The sequence below is a fragment of the Nyctibius grandis genome, chromosome 1 (genome assembly GCF_013368605.1).
Source record: "Nyctibius grandis isolate bNycGra1 chromosome 1, bNycGra1.pri, whole genome shotgun sequence".
NCBI lineage: Eukaryota > Metazoa > Chordata > Aves > Nyctibiiformes > Nyctibiidae > Nyctibius > Nyctibius grandis.
This window is the reverse complement of record NC_090658.1, coordinates 9075173-9094105: the sequence shown is the minus strand read 5'-3', so window position 1 is coordinate 9094105 and position 18933 is coordinate 9075173. Positions and strand designations below refer to the sequence as shown.

The 18933-nt window shown below is 42.9% G+C and overlaps 2 protein-coding genes across 3 annotated transcripts; one reads left to right on the top strand and one right to left on the bottom strand.

Annotated features, from left to right (window-relative positions):
• Nucleotides 1–5123: 5123 nt before the first annotated feature.
• DNAAF10 (dynein axonemal assembly factor 10) lies at nucleotides 5124–13235 on the bottom strand. 2 transcript variants are annotated; one of them, XM_068408730.1, is made up of 8 exons: nucleotides 13010–13235; nucleotides 12068–12168; nucleotides 10786–10916; nucleotides 10223–10324; nucleotides 8846–8961; nucleotides 8360–8494; nucleotides 6752–6849; nucleotides 5124–5998 (listed from the first exon to the last, which is right to left on the bottom strand). In XM_068408730.1, the coding sequence occupies exons 1-8, from the start codon at nucleotides 13196–13198 to the stop codon at nucleotides 5791–5793; spliced, it is 1080 nt and encodes a 359-aa protein (XP_068264831.1). In that variant the 5' UTR covers nucleotides 13199–13235; the 3' UTR covers nucleotides 5124–5790. The 2 variants fall into 2 exon arrangements, with proteins under 2 accessions (XP_068264831.1, XP_068264832.1); XM_068408731.1 differs by having other exon boundaries at nucleotides 5126–5998; nucleotides 13119–13140.
• Nucleotides 13236–13277: 42 nt separating this feature from the next.
• Nucleotides 13278–18933, top strand: PNO1 (partner of NOB1 homolog). The gene is made up of 7 exons (XM_068408743.1): nucleotides 13278–13524; nucleotides 13648–13797; nucleotides 16095–16178; nucleotides 16836–16896; nucleotides 17620–17737; nucleotides 18263–18333; nucleotides 18635–18933. Exons 1-7 carry the CDS (start codon nucleotides 13348–13350, stop codon nucleotides 18700–18702), a joined length of 729 nt encoding a protein of 242 aa, XP_068264844.1. The 5' UTR covers nucleotides 13278–13347; the 3' UTR covers nucleotides 18703–18933.

The following is an 18933-nucleotide window of genomic DNA, read 5'->3' as shown; positions in this document are numbered from 1 at the left end:
CGTCTGTGCAAAGTAAGGATAAGGTGGCATTTCTGTGCTGGTGGAAGTGTTCGCACAAAAAAATCAGGTCCTTGATATTTTCTGAAACACAAATATTGCCAGTGGTGGGTTTTAATGTAAGCAGCCCCTGCCTGTAAGAGAAGGAACTGGAAGTAACTGGGACTTGAAGACTTAACCAGGAATTTACTTGAAAGAAAGAGTAGTTTCAACTGCAAGACTCTAACAGTCAGTCTGACAGTAGGCAACTGATACAATGCAATCTGGTAAACAGGCTGACCTATTTCTGAATCACTGCCACACTAAAAGGTTCCATCAGGTCTCGACTGCTGTGCAGTTCTGTGGGCCTTACTGCCATTCTGCAACCCACGCGTCCTCTGGCTTCACAGAATATCTTAATGTCTGCGCCTACTGCTGAAAATAGAGCAGTAACAGCATCAGGAGCAAGAAAATGCAGGCTTAATAATTGAAAAAAAGGTAGTAAACATTTTCTGGCAGTTTGTCTATACTAGCTTTACAGTTAGACAACTTTACTACAGTGATGAATATGCAGGCCACAAGTTTGTAGCTTCTTACTTATAAATTAGTCAGCTTAGCCAAACAAGCCCTATTTGCTATCAGATATATTTGATGGCCATAATTTAGGGAAGATGAACTGAACTGTATTGGCAAGCTGTATCTGCTATGTCTGAAGTTATCACTAGAGGACAGGTGTCTTTTTTTCCACACAATTCCCTGTCTTCCTTCTGTGCACCAGTTCCGTGATGTCCCTAACAGCATCAGTGGTTGTGAAGGGGCAAGGGCATGTGAACTTCCAAATGTCAGTATAGGCTGTGCACCTCACAGGTTTGCCATTTATTCCCTGCTTCAGCTCTGCCCTTCAGAGTTACAGTTGCTACCTTGGATGGCACAAGCAATAAGTAATTACAAACTAATACAGTTCACACTTGAGCCATTCTGACTTCACTGGGTAATTCTCAAATGCTGGCATGCTACTTAACTTTTTCCTCAGTCCTTTCTTCTGTCATGGCTCTTTTGTTGCTCATTCTGGTTTTGAGTACCTTCTATATCACACCTTTGGAAAAATCAGAGGCAATAGGTGATGTTTCACCCACCTTGACAGCGCATTGTATCGTAGCTTCTCATACAGAGTTGTAACTTGCCTTGCTTTGCTTAAAATACAATCCAAAGCATGGCTAAGCTGTAATTATTTTTTTTTTTGGTGATGAAAACTATATAGTGTAGGCCAAATATAGACTACCTGCCCAGAAATTTGGAGGGCTGTAATCTCCAAGGACCTGTACAAATGGTGAAAGTCAAAGTAACTATATTGATGTAAAAGAAAAAAACCTGATTTGTAATAGCTGAGGATTTGGGCAACACCTGGTAAAAAAAAATAATCAAACAACTGTGTAACATGTACTTATATTCTGGCTGCAGTCATGCCCATAAACAGATTTTTCTCTTCCATGAGCATACAGGGATGGTTTGCACAGGAAACAAGAGAGAGCTGCCAAGCAGATACACTTGTTAAACGCGATCACTCGCGGTACAGCCGTCAAACTCGGTAGCACATTCCATTCCCTGGCCAAGGCAGGGGTTTTCCAGAGTGTGCCTCAGTGCTGCGTCAGAGAGGATTTGGCCCCGTGCATTTCATCTCTGATGCGTTATGATTTTATTTAGAACACACTTTAGTTTTCAGCCTCCAGGCTGCAAAGGCAAGGTGCCAGTCTTCAGCAAGAGGGGGAAGGACTATAAATAGAGCAGGCTAGGCTGCCACAGGCAAGCTTTTGGTCTGCTTAAGTTTCTTCTTTAGCCTGGGAGAAGCAGAAATCCAATCTGCTGAGGAGATACAGCATAGTACAGGCACTAGCAACAGCTCTTCTCTCCAGCTAGTAACTTATCTTTAATTTTTTAGGTACACAGATACAGCCACTTACCTTTCCTGAACAAGAACAGCACTATCATTCATCTATACTTCCCTAAAGCCCTCTCAGCTTTTTGCAAACTCTTGCCATGCAAACCATCATGTATTTTCATGAAACCAGCTATTCATGAGGGAAATGCATTCCTTCATTTTCAAAACGACAAATAAAATGAATCCCAAAATTTAAGTACCCAGAGGTAACACACATTTCATCTTTTGTCGGTCCCTGGAGATTTAAAAGTGTTGTTTATTAGTTCTTGCTCTAATTTGTATCACCATCATGTAGGCTCACTAGGAGCTCTCCCTGGAGTTGTTTATATAAGTGTCCTGGTTTGGCCCAAATCAGGCCAATTAGTCTTAGAGAAACCAAGGTCACTGCTAAATTCCTCACTGCTTATGAGTGAAGAGCCGAAGGGGGCTCGCACCTGCAGGGAGGAGCAGACAGGGCAGCTGGCCCAGAATTGACCAACGACGTATTCCATCCCACACAAGTCATTCTCACTTTCCTATTTATCACTAACCCACTGCCTCCTGGAGGTGGGGCCCAGGAGGGAGGGGCCCTCCTGTCTCCCACTGATTGGTACCAGCTTTGCCAATTCTCCAGTTAAAAGCCTGCAGGTGTGATGGCAGGGGAGCTACTGCATTTTCCCCTCTGCCTGTGCTGGGGGGAGCTACTGCATTTTCCCTTCTGCCCGTGCTGGGGGGAGCAACTCTGCCTGAGGAGGATTTCCAAGCTCTCAGTCTTGGTTTTGTATATATTTGTATATATTTGTATATATTTGATTATTTCTATTATTATTGTTATTATACTCTTTTTCATTATTATAGTTTATTAAAACTGTTTTAACTTTCCAACCCATAGTCTCTCTCCCTTTTCCCTTTCCCTTAGGCGGGGGGGAGAGGGTTAACAGAGAGCATCTGCCACCTGGTTAATAGCCAGCCCAGCTTTAAACCGTGACAGTAAGGAAGGGACATTTTTGCTGCAGGCCACGTATGTAATAAAAATACCACCAAGAGCCCAGTCCTGCACTCGAGTTCTTTGTTTTCCCTCACAGGTACCTATACTGAGAGCTTTTTCTTCCCTTACTCTGCACTTGACTCAGAATTACTATTAAAGAGAGAAAACGTATTTCCACAAATTTCTGCTGCCTAGCATACCTTTCAGTGAGTCTATTTATTTACAGCACAAAGCTAGTGGATGCCATCTCTGAACAGTACATTTTAGACTCAAAGCACTTCAGTTGATTCTTTGAACTCCATACCCCCCGCTTTTCAAACCAAGGGAAATTTAAAATAATTTCAGAATATGCTCTCAGCATTACACTATGCACGCAAGCAGATGGGATTACTTGTGTCAGGAAAAAAAATCATATACTAAATATTACACTTGAAAGCAAACCATCAAGTCTTCCCTAAGACAGCTGGATGTCATAAATCTTTGCCTTCCACCAAATATTTTGCCTCCATCTCTTGAAACACCACTTGCAGACCTACGTACATCTAACATGCTACACAACCTGCCATTTGCTTGCCAAGCCAGAGTGAAACCTGCACATACACCTGCACCAGAGGTTAGCACGCCATGTTCTGACAAATGGACAGACCTCATTAGCCCTTGCCCAGGGATCTTGAAATTCTGGGCTCAGCCTTCTCAGTTCTGGTGCTGGCCCACAGCACTGGGAACCCTCCTCGCCACAGCATCCCCATGGTTCTGGCCACACTGAGACACCTTACTGGTGCCAAGCCACTGAGCAAGATGCTCCTTCACAGGGGGATGGATTCCCACTGGTCAAACATAAGGGCTGCTTTACTGGAAATAAACTTTTGTTACAGTTTCAGATACCTCCCAGTCTGTTACTGTCAGTTACTGTGCTTTCATCCCTGCTGGCTCGCGCTGAACCCCAGATATAAGAGACTAAATTTGAAGGCAAGCTAAAGCTGAGGATCACTGACCTACTAAAACCATGTACTTCCACAGACACGCTGGGTTTATGGTCTATTGCAATCTTCCTGCTGGCTCCTCTCTGCTACAAAAGCATTAATGATTTTTCCATTCCACAAGGTTTAAGGCTTAAGAGCATGTGAGCCTTTTCTACCCACAGGTGCCTGCTCTCTTTTTTCCTCAGCTGGTTTCGTCAATTAACATACCCAGGAGTTAATAAGGACAATTATCTCTCACTTGTATTTAGCCAGAATTTTAGATCAGAGAAGAAAGTCTGAGCCCGAGGATATCACATAGTGCCAGGTTTGCAGCCTTAGCATTGCCCTTCTGCTACAGCTCCTCGCCTCTCCTTTCAACCCAGTTTCCCATGCTACTTTCAGTAGTCTCTGGCTTCCACACCACTTTCCCCATTTGCCACTTTCCCTACCTTAGCTTTTAGTATGTGGCTGTTTCCTCTTCTTCCTGCATCTTGCTTGGGCGCCAGTTGGTGGCAGGACCAGCACAGACATAAGGCCCTGGCGCCTCTCTCCTGCAGAGCAGTCTCTAGTTTTCAGGAGCAGCCCCTGGAAGGTCAGGCTTGATGGGGTGCAGGTGACTCACCCGAATTTGTGAGATACCAAATCCTCATTCCAAAGCCTAAGAAAACAGAGGTTCTTTGCAAATGGCCACACAGGGGCTTTTTGGTTGTTAACCTGGACAAAGCCACCACTTTCCCATCACAATCTGGTTTCAGAAATAGTTAAATGCTTTTACCTGAAAACTTGCATATGTACATACAAATCAGCTGAAAAGCTAATGCCAGACAAAGAAATGACAAATGAAATCATTAGAGCTTACTGAAATTAAGAAAGTCCCCACCATACATCCACAGACAGAGGACAGTAACTGGATGTCCCTGCTAAAAAGAACTGGCCGCAGCACACACTGGTAAAATCAGAAAAGAAACCAATTGGAGATAAGGGGAATTACAAAGAGAAGTTCAGGTGAGACTACACTAACAGATCTAATCTGTCACATCAGGTTTTGAAGAAATACTGAATCTGTTAAAAGAAAAAAGACAGTACTTTGGCTACCTTATAAAGTTTTTCACGATGGAGGTTAAGTTTTCATGACTTTTGCTGCACAATGAGTTTAAGTTTTATCCAAGTACTGCACACTGTCCTTGTAAACCTGTACAAGTACATTCCTCCTCTAAGTCTCTGGATGTTTGAATAATAGACTTTGTTTGTATTAAGACAACACTCCATATAATTTTATTTGTAGAATACCAAGTTACAAACAACAAGTTATAAAAACAACAGAACATAAAAACTTGTTACAAAACCAAACTAAAATAATAAAACAGTGCATTTTGCTCAATAGTTTAATTTCAGTACTATCTTCAATAAAAGCTTACTCCATTAAACCTGAATATTTCAGCATTCATTATAGTTTCTATAGGATATTAAAGAATCCTAAGTCACTTTAACAAGTACTCTAATTAATATATCCAATAACACAAAGAATTTCTGTGAGGGAGTAGATAGTAGTTTCCATTGCATGAATGCATATGGACAATACTATATATAAAAAAGCCAAACCATTTAACAAGTGTGAACAGATTTGCACTGTGATTAAACTGAACACAAACAATTTAGAAGTGATTTCTGAGATTACAGGTTGTGCTAACACAAAGGCACATTTTATTTTAAATTCACATTTCTAGAAGGTAAAAGTTTTGTGCCCAGGCAACTTCAAGTCATTGCGGCACAATCAGCCAAACAACTCTAACTGCGTGTATCTGAACTTTCAATAGAAAGATCTGGTTTCTGTTTCTTTAATCCAGTTTTAATAACAGAAAAATTAAATTAGAAACAGGAGGGCTCTCCCATATTTACAGACTGCAAACTATATTGCTTTCTCATCAGAAGTTTTAGTTTTCCTGTCAAACTTTGTTAAGCTTGGTAACTATCAGCACCCTCACAGTTTGGTCAAAGGCACCACAAACACACAGTCCCTTTTTGTCAGGGCTCCAGTCCAGGCTAGAAATCGGCTGCGTTGACAGAGTCACATTCTGCAAGAGGCTGACAGAACCCGCCACCCCCATCTCAGCTCCTTCAGAATCCTTCTTCGAGCGCTGAGATGGGTACTCACTGGCAAGGAGAAAAGTAAAACATGGGCTTAGAATTTACTGAGGCAAACACATCATTATCCTCTTTCTTTTCAAAAGAAAGGTTTCCTCTGTTTTCAAGATAAGGCAAATAAATGTCTTAAAAATAATGAATAATCATGTCCAGCTATATCCACACTGCATACTTAGTAAATATTTCATGAAAGAAAAAATGAGGCAGAAGTTTTGAATCCTTACACCTCTCTCCTATAGCCCTTCACTTTTTAACTGTTTGGCTTCTGCCACAGGTAAGAAAATTTCATCTCAGCTATCCCTCAGAATCAATGTACCTACTTCACAGCATTTAGGATGATTAAATTATTTTGCCATGTAATGTAAGAAGATGTAAACATAAGAATCATTAAAAGTCTGGGCTTTCAATATTCTTCTCAGACATAACTGCTTCCATATGAGAATTTTAAGAAATCCATTTTCTTCCATTTATCACCTTGTTAACCCAAGGATATAATTAGATCTTGATTATGTTAAGGAAATTGCCAAGGGCAAAACTCACCTGTGCTGTAGTCACATTCTTTTAGGGATTAATTCAAGATTCCAGATCAAGTACTGACACTGAAATCACCCTTTCTACTGCATTTGTAAGCAGTAATTTTAGCTAGATATTCTGAGGTTGGAAGCAGGACCCCACTCATCCTTTTCAGGAAGATTCTTTCTTAAAACATCAAATGGTTGGTTTCTTATTCCCCCCGTTGCAGGCTGGAGAGCAATCACTTACTATTTCCAGAGATGAAGGCTCCCAGCTCCTCCACTCGTCATAAATATATCTCTATTCTGTGGCAGGTGCCGAACCTGCCATATGGTAGATTTTTGCACCTAATAAAAAAAAAAAAAAATCAGTGTTATATAGAAGTCAGTTACAGACGAGCTTCACAAGAAAGGAGGCAGAATCTTAAAACAGCAAGCACTTGTACGAAGAGAACCTGGCCTTCTCATGGTGGATATTGGAATGTCCATTCTGAGGTACCTTCCCTTCCTCCAGCCTTGTGACCTGCTGCCACAGGAGCGGCCACTTCGCACACAGGAGAAACCAAGTCAGGCCTCCAGCACACCCTGTTCTTCCGCAGGGATAAGGCAGCAGCGCTACCAAGGCTACCGCTCACTAGTGCTTCAGCTTCTTTGGGACTGGCCATGCGAGCAACGTTAAAGAGAGGTAAAGTGGCGCATAAGCATGTCTTTTGGAACTGATTTTGGAACTGAACTACAACATTCCCAGGCTCTTAGGTGACACAGTCACCACAAGGTTAATTTCACTGTCTGATGTCTCTTAACATCATTACTGGAAGGGAATATACTACAAACACTGTGCAAACACAACAATCTACAGTTCAAATTTAAATCTCAGCCAGGGCACAGCAAGATCACAGAGCAACAGAAATCACTTAGGGAAAAACCCCAACACACGTACTCTGACTTAATGCCTATCTGTCTGTAAATGTCCAAAAGGAAAAGCTTAAATGCAGTGAATGAAAGATAACAAATGCCTTGTTCACATTTTGATTATTACAGACACTAATTCAGTAAATACTTTTGTGTTATCTAGTCACAGTACTTCCAGCATCTTACCTGCTTTGAATGGTGGTATGGAAAACATCAATTTAAAGATATGAAGTTGAAACTCAGCTTTTTCTAATTTAGGCAGTCCTGGAGAACTTTACCACAGAAGTTCCTTTTCTCTAATTAGCATCAGATTTTATTCACTAAAATAAACAAATAACTAACTACTGCTTTATAAAGAACTTAGACTAATCAACACAGTAGTCACAGATGGGAGAAAAAAAGTTGTAAGAGTTCTCCATATTTAACAGCCTCTGGGCCACTAAGTCTCTCCTATATATCCTTTCACTCACTCCCAATAACCCAATCCAAAAATGCTTGGTTCTGAAGAAAAATAATGATTTCTAGGTCTTATACGAGGTCTAGTGACTGGAGGATGAAAAGTGCTTGCAGAGGGCTCACTTCGTTTTGGGATATATTTAAGATTTGAATCTGCAAGCTCATGACAATTTAATATGGCCTCCAATAAACATGACTCCCAGCCTAGGGGCACAGCTGAGTGCGCAGAGGTGCAACTGCAACAGAACCTAAAGACCAGAGAAGCCCAAATATCAGGTTATAAAGGGGAGGAAACCTGGGTGAGTGCTGACAGCTGGATGCACAGGGGCCCTTTCACTGCTTGCACCAGCCATGCTGCCACACAGCCTGTGTCCCAGTAACCTGTGTGTCTGTTACCTATCAAAGACAACAGTTTTAGACCTGTAGTACTTTGACAGCATATATTCAAAAAAGTTTGTCTCTTATTAAGAAATTCTCTGTCTCCCCATACCTTCTCTGAAACAGAAGCAAAACCTTTGGTTGGATGCTGAGTTCTCATATCAAAAACATGAAATTTTCCCTCAAGCGATGTAGCCACCAGCTTGTTCATATTTATATCTTTTCTGTCAAACTCCACACTGCAAACCTGGAAATATAAAAAAAAAGAATACATTCAGCCTTGACATTTAGCCACTGCTAACAAAATGGGGGGGTTATCATTTGTAAATATATATTAATCATTGGTTATTTTTACAATGAGATCACCACCAATTTGGAAATAACAGAACCATCTGAAAACAGGAATCCACTGAAAAATACCCCATGCTGCCCAGACCAAGAATTTGAGGGGTATGATTTGGTGAACTTAAAGAGAATGATTCCTTGGTACAATCTCAGCAGAAATGTCTTCTGGGTAAATTTCAGGTAGACAGCATCCTTTTAATTTTTCCACGCTGCATAAGAGCTGGAATGAAAAATACTTTTATGGTTTCCTTACCCCATTCTTAATGTTGGTCTCCCATCGTAGTGACATGGTTTTTAAGTCAAACAATTTAATGTCCCCGTTGTCGTATCCAGCACATACAACACGTTCTTCTTGATTGTAAGCATTGCCTGGGCACAGAGAGAATCAATTGGAATACAGAAACCCTCTTTAGTCTGCACATTTCAGACCTCCTAAGCCTCCAATTTCAACTTATATTTATGCCAGAAATATATTACTATTGGGATATTAAGAACTAATCAACAGTCTGGTTTTCAAACCTGAAAGGTATAGAAAATATAGCTTCAAAACTGTCTGCTTCTTTTAAAAATATGAATAAAATTCTTATTCCCCCTGCCAAGCACTGCCTAAACCGCACAGACTAAGTACTGCACGCTGTTCTTGTAAATCCATAACAGTACATTCTTTCTCTAAATCTTCACCTGCTATAAACCATGCTCCCCAGACAGCACCATGGCAGAAAGCGGTTCAGCGGTTCCTTAACCAGCCTCTCAAGCATGAAATGTTGGTGGGACAAGAAGACTCTTCTGCAGACACAGACCCGTAGGGAGGCCCTGGGTGTTACCATGGCCATCACTAGACAGATGCAGAAGCCTGCCTCCAAAAACTGTCAGCTGACAGGATCAAGGAAGCACATCAGTGTCTGAAAGAAGTTAGCCCAGGGCAGGTAGTTCAAGATGGACCTGGCCTTGGCTCAAGCTTCAGTAACTCAAAAGAAAATACGAGGTCACTTTTTTCTCTGCGTCAAAGCAGAAGACAGATACCAATAGCAGCGAGCATTTCAGTTGCACCTACTTGCCAGGAAATGTCCTCTCCTTACTATCAATTTTGTTATTATAATCTATACACTTATTAGCAGTTTGTAAAACTCACTCCCTGATTGTGGATGCAAAAATGGAGCTAATCCAGAAATACCAGCTTGTGTAGAACACAAGCAGCTTGTTCTCTCCAAAGGAAAAATGCAGAGCACACATCAAGGATCTCCGTTGTCTGTAGCTCTTAGCTTCAAGGATCTTCTCTTAAAAGAATGCCTTAATGCTTGCTAGTTGGAACTATGCTACAACAGCAATAGATTCCTTGTGCACTGTGACATTTACACTCCTTCAGGACAATGCAGCAGGATATACTGTTTTTACATTCCTAGGCATAGAAATAAAGCTTGGACAGCTTATCTGTGAAATGACTGATTGACCAAAGGTGGTAAGAGGAGGAGGCCCAAACCCAGCCATCACAAAAATGGCTTCTTTTAAAAAACACATTAAAACCACATACGTTTGACAACATTGAAAAGCAAAACCTGCTACTGATTGGTCCATACAAATTAAACTATTCCATAACATCCTGAAATACGGTTATAATCCGACAGATTACCAAATGCTACTGTCCAGCAGTCTCTTTTGCTCTCCCCCTGTACAGGTTCCATATTAGCGACAGGAGTATCTTTCTGTCTCGGGTCCCATACCTTCACGGTGCCTGTGAAAGAAGGACAACAGACTTTGTATTATGGATCACTGTCATGTTGCGTACATCTTCCCAGGGAAGGCCTTTGCTCTTCAGCCTGATCATTCAAAACACAGGAGCATCTTTTTCAATTCCAGAAAGGCAGACTGCATTTAGCAGACAGAAAAAAAATAAAACAGAAATAAAGCAAAAGTGTTTGTTAAGGATATATTTTCTTGAGCTGGTATTTTGCATTTATTCTGCTTTGTATTCCTTCTGTCCCAGGCTTAGTGACAACAGTATCTTTTGCTTATCTACAGCTTCTAAAAGAATTAGAGAAAATTTGTCCCGAGCAAGATTCAAAAGGCAGCATACAAAGAACTAGTTGCAACGGATGTGTAACTAGTTCGGATGGCAGACTGCACCCTGCCATCAAAGCTTGCAGACTACTGTCTCAGGATAACTGAAAAGACTTTGAGAGTTCACTAACTCACCATCTCGACTGCCAGTCACAATTTCTGGTGCACCTTCCCCAATTCCTAAGCCACCTACACCATCTATACTGTTTATGATTTCCTTATGACCTTTCACAGAATACACTGGTATTTCAGGGGCTTCTAAATTCCTAGGCAAGAAAGAAAAGAACAGATAACATGGCATTTTCTTGACACTCAGGATTGAGATAAAAATGAGAGGAAACTTGAGCACAAATTATATACGCTCAGATTAACAGTGGGAACAAAATACAGATATATATAAGAACCACGAGTCTTTGTTCAGTTCCTTCTTTGGCTACTGCTTTAGACTGGTGTGAAAGATTTTGCTTAGTTCTGGACTTCCCTGGTTGTAAAGGCAGTTGTGGGACTCACCACAGCAACCCTTAAGAACCGTTTTTTATGTTGGGCTCAAAACGAATCACACTACAGATCAAAATAGTCCAATTAACTTTACTTTCAGTGTGTAGGGAAAATGACCTTTTTCACTGGTCCCCATCTAGCTCTGACTACTGCTCTTCCTCTTCAAAGGAAAGTCGCAACCAACTGTGGGTTTCACCGGTCTTTCTCACTGATTCTCATCCTTCAAGAATCCTTCAGAATTTTATTTTAGATTTCAACTAGTGACTAATCCGTGTCATTCTTGCTATTCCAACAAAACAGAACCAACAGTTCCTTGGCAAGGGAAATATTATCATAATAATAATAACGATAATAATAATAATAAACAACTCCTTTTTTACCCTATAACTTTATTTGATAATCAATTTACCTACACAAATTAATTATACTAATTTGTATAGCATATATTTATATAATAAAGTATATTTATTTGATAATCAATTTACCTACACAAATTAATTATACTAATCATTCAGAGATCTGAAAAAACATTTGAATCTTCAAGATTGAAGTTATGTATTTATCTAGATTTAAATCTACATCAAATTTAGGTTGAACACAAGCTCTTATTTGTGCTCACGCATCCTTTCAAAAGCCTCTTTTCAGAGGAGCACCTAGAAGACCTTTATCAGGTTTTTGTAGCTGCACACAGAAGATGCAAGTGAAACAGCACGGAATTAAACCGTTTTGCAGAATTCATGTCGTTTTCACAAAACAGACACTGTCCAAATGCAGCAGCCAGTAAAGCTTACGACTGGGTCCCAACCACATGCAGCACAGAGAGCATCTCATACAAAAGCCAGCTGCACACAGAACCATCAGTCCAGGCAGATACGTACAACATTAAATGGAAAAGCTTCGACAGAATACACGCGCTTACCATATGTTAAGGTTTCCACCAAAATCTCCCGTAGCTAAGTATCTTTGCTGCAGAGATGTAGCACCAAAAGTTCCACATTTTAGAGGTTTAGCCTTTTCAATCTTTTAAAAAAGGATACATTCTGTGTCAGCACATGGGAAAAAAAAAAAAGCAAGACAAGCGTGGACTGCGGCAGCAGTTTCTCGAGAGTCCACGAGTGGCAGATTTCAGTGAAATGTGGGTATTTGGGGTAAAACACAATCAAAATGCTATCAAATTACACTTTGTGGTTATTTATTTATGCACAGAAAAGTAGAGACTTCAGTTTAATGGTCTTAAGAAACCCTCTCACCTCAGCTTGCTAATGATACTCAGAGGCCGCTGTCCCTCCTGATTTACAAACACAAGGCGCAGGGAGTCCCAGCCCTCCCCAGAGCCCCCAGGTACCCCAGGAGAGGCAGAATAACGCCATTCTTTCGGCTCATCTGCACTGCCTCGTCCCTACAGGGCCGCACTGACTAAGAAAGTCCATTCGCTTGGGGCCCTGCGGGTCTTTATGCCCCTGAGGCACCGTTACCCCTGAAAACTGGCAAATCCTCAAAGGTCAGTTTGAGTTAAAAGCAAACAACCCCCCAAATCCAAACACAACCGGAGCCCTGAGCCTCCGGCTTTCCCTGTAACGCGAAAACCATGACAACAAAACAGCGCGGCGTGAGTAAACGGAGACGCCAGTTACGGCACGAGCAAATTTAACCCCCAAACCAGGCCCAATATCGTGGTTTTTCTCCTCATTTTTTCCCCGCTAGCGAGCCCCGCTGGCTCTGGGTCTCGGCGTTCTCACCCTTCCTGAGCGGCATCAAGGCCTCGGCCTGCGGCCCTCCTCCCCGCGGAGGGGATCGCCACGCTCGGGCCGGGGATCGCCACGCTCGGGCCGGGCCCCCCCCGCCGCCGCCCGCCGCTCACCTCCCTCAGCAGGGCCAGGCGCCCCCCCCGCAGCTCGTAGAGCTGGAGGAGGCCGGTGCCGCGCGCGGCGCTGCCCAGGCAGAGGAGGCGCGCGCTGCGGGGCACCCACTTGCAGTCGAACAGGGTGTAGGTCAGCGCCTGCTGCACGTGCGCCACCAGCTGCGGCCGCTCCAGCCCCGCCGCCGACATCGCCGCCACCCCCCGCCCCGCCCGCAGCTCCGGCACCGCCGCGGGCACCGCAGGAAGCGGGCGGCCGGGGCGGAAGCGCTCGGTAGGGCCCCTTCCGGTCGGCGGCGGTGGGGCACGTGGGCTCGCGCTCCAGCCGTCGCCCCGCTCTAATGGCTGCCCCGTCCGTCGCCATGGAGACCGAGGCGGCTGCGGGCGAGGGCGGCTTCACCAGCGTCTTGTCCAAGCGGAGCCGGCGGAAGCGGCGGGCGGCGGCGGCGGAGCCGACGGCGGAGCCGCGGCCCAGCAAGAGGCCGGCCTTCCCGCCGGTGGCCGCTGAGGCGCTCGGGGTACACGGGGCGGGGAGGAACCGAGTGGCCGGGGCCTGCGGGGGAGCCGCGGGAGGCTGAGCACGAACGGCGTCCGGTCGGCGGCCTCCCCGCGCCTCACGCCCCTCTTTCCCCCCCCGCTAGGTTGGGAAAGGCGAGCTGAGGAAGGTGCCGGTGCCGGCCAACAGGTACACCCCGCTGAAGGAGAACTGGATGAAAATCTTCACGCCGATCGTGGAGCACCTGCAGCTGCAAATCAGGTTTAATTTGAAAACAAGAAACGTTGAAATCAAGGTAAAGAAGGAGAGCGCCTTGTCCTGCTGTCCCCCCTCGTACCTGATGTGCAGTGCCTCCGCCTGCGCGTGCTTGTTCCGTGTATTGAGGAGTGGGGAAGCGACCTAAATTCCCCGTAATGCTTGGAGAAAGTGATAAGTGATAAAAGCCGTAAGACTTGAACAAGTCTTATGAGGAGCGGCTGAGGGAACTGGGGTTGTTTAGTCTGGAGAAAAGGAGGCTGAGAGGAGACCTTATTGCACTCTACAATTACCTGAAAAGAGGTTGTAGTGAGGAGGGTGTTGGTCTCTTCTCCCAGGTAACAAGCGATAGGACAAGAAGAAATGGCCTCAAGTTGCGCCAGGGGAGGTTTAGGTTGGATATCAGGAAAAAGTTCTTCACCGAAAGGGTTGTCAAGCAGTGGAACAGGCTGTCCAGGGCAGTGGTGGGGTCACCATCCCTGGAGGGATTTAAAAGACGGGTAGATGTGGTGCTTAGGGACGCGGTTTAGTGGTGGGCTTGGCAGTGCTGGGTTAACGGTTGGACTTGATGATCTTAAAGGTCCTTTCCCCCCAAAATGATTCTACGAAAAATGGAAAATGCATAGTTTCACCTAATCAGAACACCCTCACTGGGAATCAAAATAAAATCTGCCAGTTATTGCTTACAAGCAAGTCGTTAGTGCAAGTAAAATTCAAAAGTGTTAATTTTTTCTGGAAGGGGCCAGTATAAGCTGGTGGGCTTTTTTTTTTCAATTTTTAATAGGAGAAAGTTATATACTTGAGAATTAAGGAAGAATCTTAGTCTGTTCTGTGTGATGTTGGAATGCAATGTTCTCCAGCTATTTGAGGCTACTTGGGTGACAATTTTGAGTTAACGGTGTCTTTCTGAGGGGGCCACCAAATCTTCTGATGTCTTTTGTTTGTGGCAGAAGAGTTTAGCAGCTTGTGAGTTTTCTTTAATGGATTTCACTGAAACAGCTTCGGGTGCAGATAGCAATATATAATTATAAATCTTGTAGACGCTCTTTCTTCATTCTTATTCCCTCTCAGGAATACTCAGGCTAGCTGCTTTTAATCGTACATCCAGACTTTACGCTGTGCCTTTGACATACGAGTTACCATATTAGCAATGTTGACGTATGAGATTTTACAACATAATGGTGAAAATATAGACACCAACAGTAATTTTGCTTCCTAACCTCGAAATCTTACCACAGGTTGGATGGTAGCAATGAGAGGAAAAAAAATTGTATCATTAGTGACGAGTTGGCCAGCTGATTAGGAAAGGTGACAGCCCTATCCCTTATTTACGCTTCCTGGAAAGAAATTAGAGGGAAGTTGGGGCAGAGCAGGAATGCTCGTATAATTCCACTAAATAACTACACAGGTGAAAACCCTGGGGTTTTAACACCGCTTTTTGATAGGAAACGATGCCTGGTGGAAAAGCAGGTGGTTTTGTTCTTGGTCAAGCTGATTGAAACTTTGAACTGAGTTTCTGTCTTTTCTTTGTCATGGCATGGAAGCTGTAAATGACATTTATTGTAGTCCAGAACTTAACATAATTATCTTCCTTCATTATCATTCCCTGCTTTGCCTTTCTTACAGCTTCAAAGACAGCTCTTTTCTAAGTTGGCCCTGTTAGGATCTGTAAACGCAGACGGGCACAGGCTTTTCCACGGGTGGCAGAGGAATACTTTGGCCCTGTTTTACAACATGAGCTGAAAAAATGTCCCCGGCCATAAATCCTGTGGCCTCTGCTAGGGGACAAGTCTAAAACTTAAACACACTAACACTTGCTGATGTGTCAGGTTGATTTGTTCCTGTTCCAAATATCTTATTTCTCGTCCCATATGTTTTACTGAACCTGTCCATGTTTCTAATCACCTGGTAAAACATCTTTAGGCTGTTGTCATTAGAATAACTTTCCTTCCTCAAGTCACCTCCTGCCATCATCCTTCTCTTTTTTCCTGCTGTTCTGTATCGCAGTTTAGTTTGGGGCTTTTTGGTTTTGCTTTTGTGGGTTTTTTTTCATAAAAAAAGGTTCTTCTCAGTCACTGGTGATGGCAGTGACAATTTTTGGCAGATTCTCTTTTCCCTTCCAACAAGGCTCTGATAGTTGATGCATTCTTGTGGTTGAGGGTCAACATTATAAAAAAGCACGAAGTTTATCACTTGGGTCTTTCAGTAAAACACAATACAGGAGCATGACCCAAGTGTGGCTTTTTTTATGGTTAGCCTTCATCATCTCTTGGATTTTTCAAGTCCTGATCCTACTTGCATGCTCTTAATTTGCAAACGTAACTTCTTGTCTTGCAGACTTGTCAAGAGACAAAAGATCTCAGTGCTCTAACGAAAGCAGCTGATTTTGTGAAAGCATTTATACTTGGGTTTCAAGTAGAGGTGAGTCTCCCAACAGCTCACTTGTAAGATTGCTTGAATTTGCTTGCATGAAGTCTTTGGCCTCTCTGCAAATTACAGTCAGAAAGAAATAAAAATCCTTAGGTGGTTTTCTAGACGTAAATTTGTTTGAAATTGTGACCGTAGTGGAAGTCTAATTTCTTAAACTGATGCAGAATACAAAGGTAATCTTCGAACAGCACGTAATTAAAATAATGGAGAAAATATTTAATGCTCTGTGAGAGGCAAGCAGGAAATTGTATTCAATGCTCATGTAGAGACTGTTCTTTTTGCTTTAGTCCCAGTCAATAACCATCAGTCTGTTCAAAACTCAAACTTCACTTGGAGAAAACAAACCCCCTTTTTGCAGTATCATCCAGGCTGCTCGCTGCTGCAGACCCATACTGACTTCACTAGTGTAGGTGGGGCTGGGTGAATGCAGAGGGTCTAAGCGTGTGTAGGGTTCTCTACACAGAAATAAAAATTTATATTGCTGTTGAAAAAAGAGCTGATCTAACTTTAGCTGACTGTGGTTTGATGTGTTAAGTGGGGAAATACTACTGATGTCATATGTTTGTATGTATAAAGAAAACATAGAAGCTTGCAACTCTGTTGTGGTGCTGTAACACTCATGCTGATAACAAATCTCTTTCATTTTAGGATGCTCTTGCTCTCATCAGATTAGATGATCTTTTTCTAGAATCATTTGAAGTTACAGATGGTAAGTGGTTTCTGCTGCGGTATTCAAGTAGCTGTGTGTACCGTCTGCAAATACATGTTTTGTTCCTTTCCCCCTGCTCCACATGTGTCACCCATCCTCAGGGCTCAGGAAAACCTTCACGCCATTACACAGAATTATTGTCTAGGTACAGGTGGCTGGAAAGGGCTGTCAGTTTTCTAAGATGTCCCAATAAAACCCCTCCAAACCTTCATCCTTCAAAGTGTGTCCCTTTGTCAGAGTGACTGTATTTTTCTTGTCACAATGTAAATGTTGTTTTAAAGGTGACATGGAGTGTTTTGGGGAATACATCCATTAGATTTTTAAACCAGATTGGGCTTTGTTCCTCCCTCTACCCTGACAGCAAGGGGTGGGAAGTAGGCAGCAGAAACATCTATTATTTCATGTATTCCTGGAACTCCTCGGCAGCATCTAAACTTCATCTATTTCATTTCTACTGGTGTTAATTGCTCAGTGATGAAGGGAATGCCTTCCACTGCAGTGCTGGATGAGAACTTCTCTCTGATGCCAGAGACCCTGGTGGTCACATACCACTGGATGCCATTTTCACTTCTAGTCATGTAAGGTGAACTATGTGTGTATTGATATTCACCACAGTAAGGTTGGTTTTGTATTACTGAGAATGAGTTTCCAGTAACTTGAACAAGGGAAGCACGACAGAAATACACACCCCCCGTTACACCGAGCGCCTTATTCTCGTTTTAGTCAAACCTTTGAAAGGAGATCATCTGTCAAGAGCAATAGGGAGAATAGCAGGGAAAGGCGGAAAAACAAAATTCACTATCGAAAACGTCACCAGGACACGAATTGTTCTTGCTGACGCGTAAGTACTGACTTCCTTCTGTCTAAGCAGAGCGCAATCCCTAAACTAATCCCTGTCCTCTTCCAGGAACAAACATAACTTGAATTTTTTTAAACATTTGTAGAGCATGGTAAGACAAATTATTTAAGTGCTATTTTTAATGTACGCTATTTGAATATTTATTTTACTTTTTATTATAAGAACGATATGACAATGTCCCCAGCACACCTAGATGAGTAATTCCCCATAGCATAAAAATTCCTTCTTATGAATAATCAAAGCTGAACCCACCAACTCTGCAACAATGTTTTCCTCCTAAAGCTGCTACACTGTTAAATTTGCAAATTGTAAATCTATTTTAGAAAGGATTTACAAGAGGACAGGTTCTATGCTGCAGGTTTTGAGGGTTTTGGTTTTTTTTTAGAAGTGTAGAAAAGGGACTAGTACACTGATCTGAAATTCTACATTCATCTATAACCTCCAACTCAATTACATAATCAGAGGTTTTTTTCCATTAACTAATGCTACTTTGGCTGCTTTTTACAGGAAAATTCATATTTTGGGATCTTTTCAGAACATTAAAATGGCACGAACAGCAATTTGCAATCTAATTTTAGGTAAGTCCTGTTATCTAATCTTCTCTGTCACATATCAATAAATCTTGCAGTCTCAGACACTGCTTTCTGGGGGTCTTACCTTCTTCCCTGGTGCATCCACACCGGCATTTGGAGAAGGTCGCTTGCTGGCAGTTGTCTTGTTGCCTTTAAGGGTTTGGGGAAAGAAGCAGGGAACCCAGGGCTTGGTTCCTGGCTCCAAAACCCTCTCCATGGTGCAGAGGAAGATTTTCTGCTTTTTGCTATAGCTGCAGCATTCCCTGAGGGGCTATTTTGTATGCTGAGTTTGTGCTTTCTTCTGCAGGAAGTCCTCCGTCAAAAGTTTACGGCAATATTCGGGCAGTGGCCAGCAGAGCAGCTGAACGGTTCTGAGCTGCAGCACAGCTGCACCACCAAAGACTGGGGCTGGGAGTCGCGGTTTATACACGACAGGCCTGGAGCTACACAAGCTATCGGACTTCTGCTTGCTTTGGAAGCCCAGAAGAGAACCAGGACTGTTTGTGCAGTCTAACATCAAATCAGACAGCACATCTGATTTGAACACACTTAATATGTCTGTATAGTCATTAAAAGTTATTTTAAATTGGTTGTGTCTCTATCAGA

Coding starts and splice junctions, on each gene's coding strand:
- DNAAF10 (XM_068408730.1), bottom strand. CDS start 13,198: ATGTCGGCGGCGGGGCTGGAGCGGCCGCAGCTGGTGGCGCACGTGCAG. Junction 12,169..13,009: donor GCCTGGCCCTGCTGAGGGAG/GTGAGCGGCGGG, acceptor CTTTTTTAAAAG/ATTGAAAAGGCTAAACCTCT. Junction 8,495..8,845: donor AGACCAACATTAAGAATGGG/GTAAGGAAACCA, acceptor TTATATTTCCAG/GTTTGCAGTGTGGAGTTTGA.
- PNO1 (XM_068408743.1), top strand. CDS start 13,348: ATGGCTGCCCCGTCCGTCGCCATGGAGACCGAGGCGGCTGCGGGCGAG. Junction 13,525..13,647: donor TGGCCGCTGAGGCGCTCGGG/GTACACGGGGCG, acceptor CCCCCCCGCTAG/GTTGGGAAAGGCGAGCTGAG. Junction 16,897..17,619: donor ATCATTTGAAGTTACAGATG/GTAAGTGGTTTC, acceptor TTCTCGTTTTAG/TCAAACCTTTGAAAGGAGAT.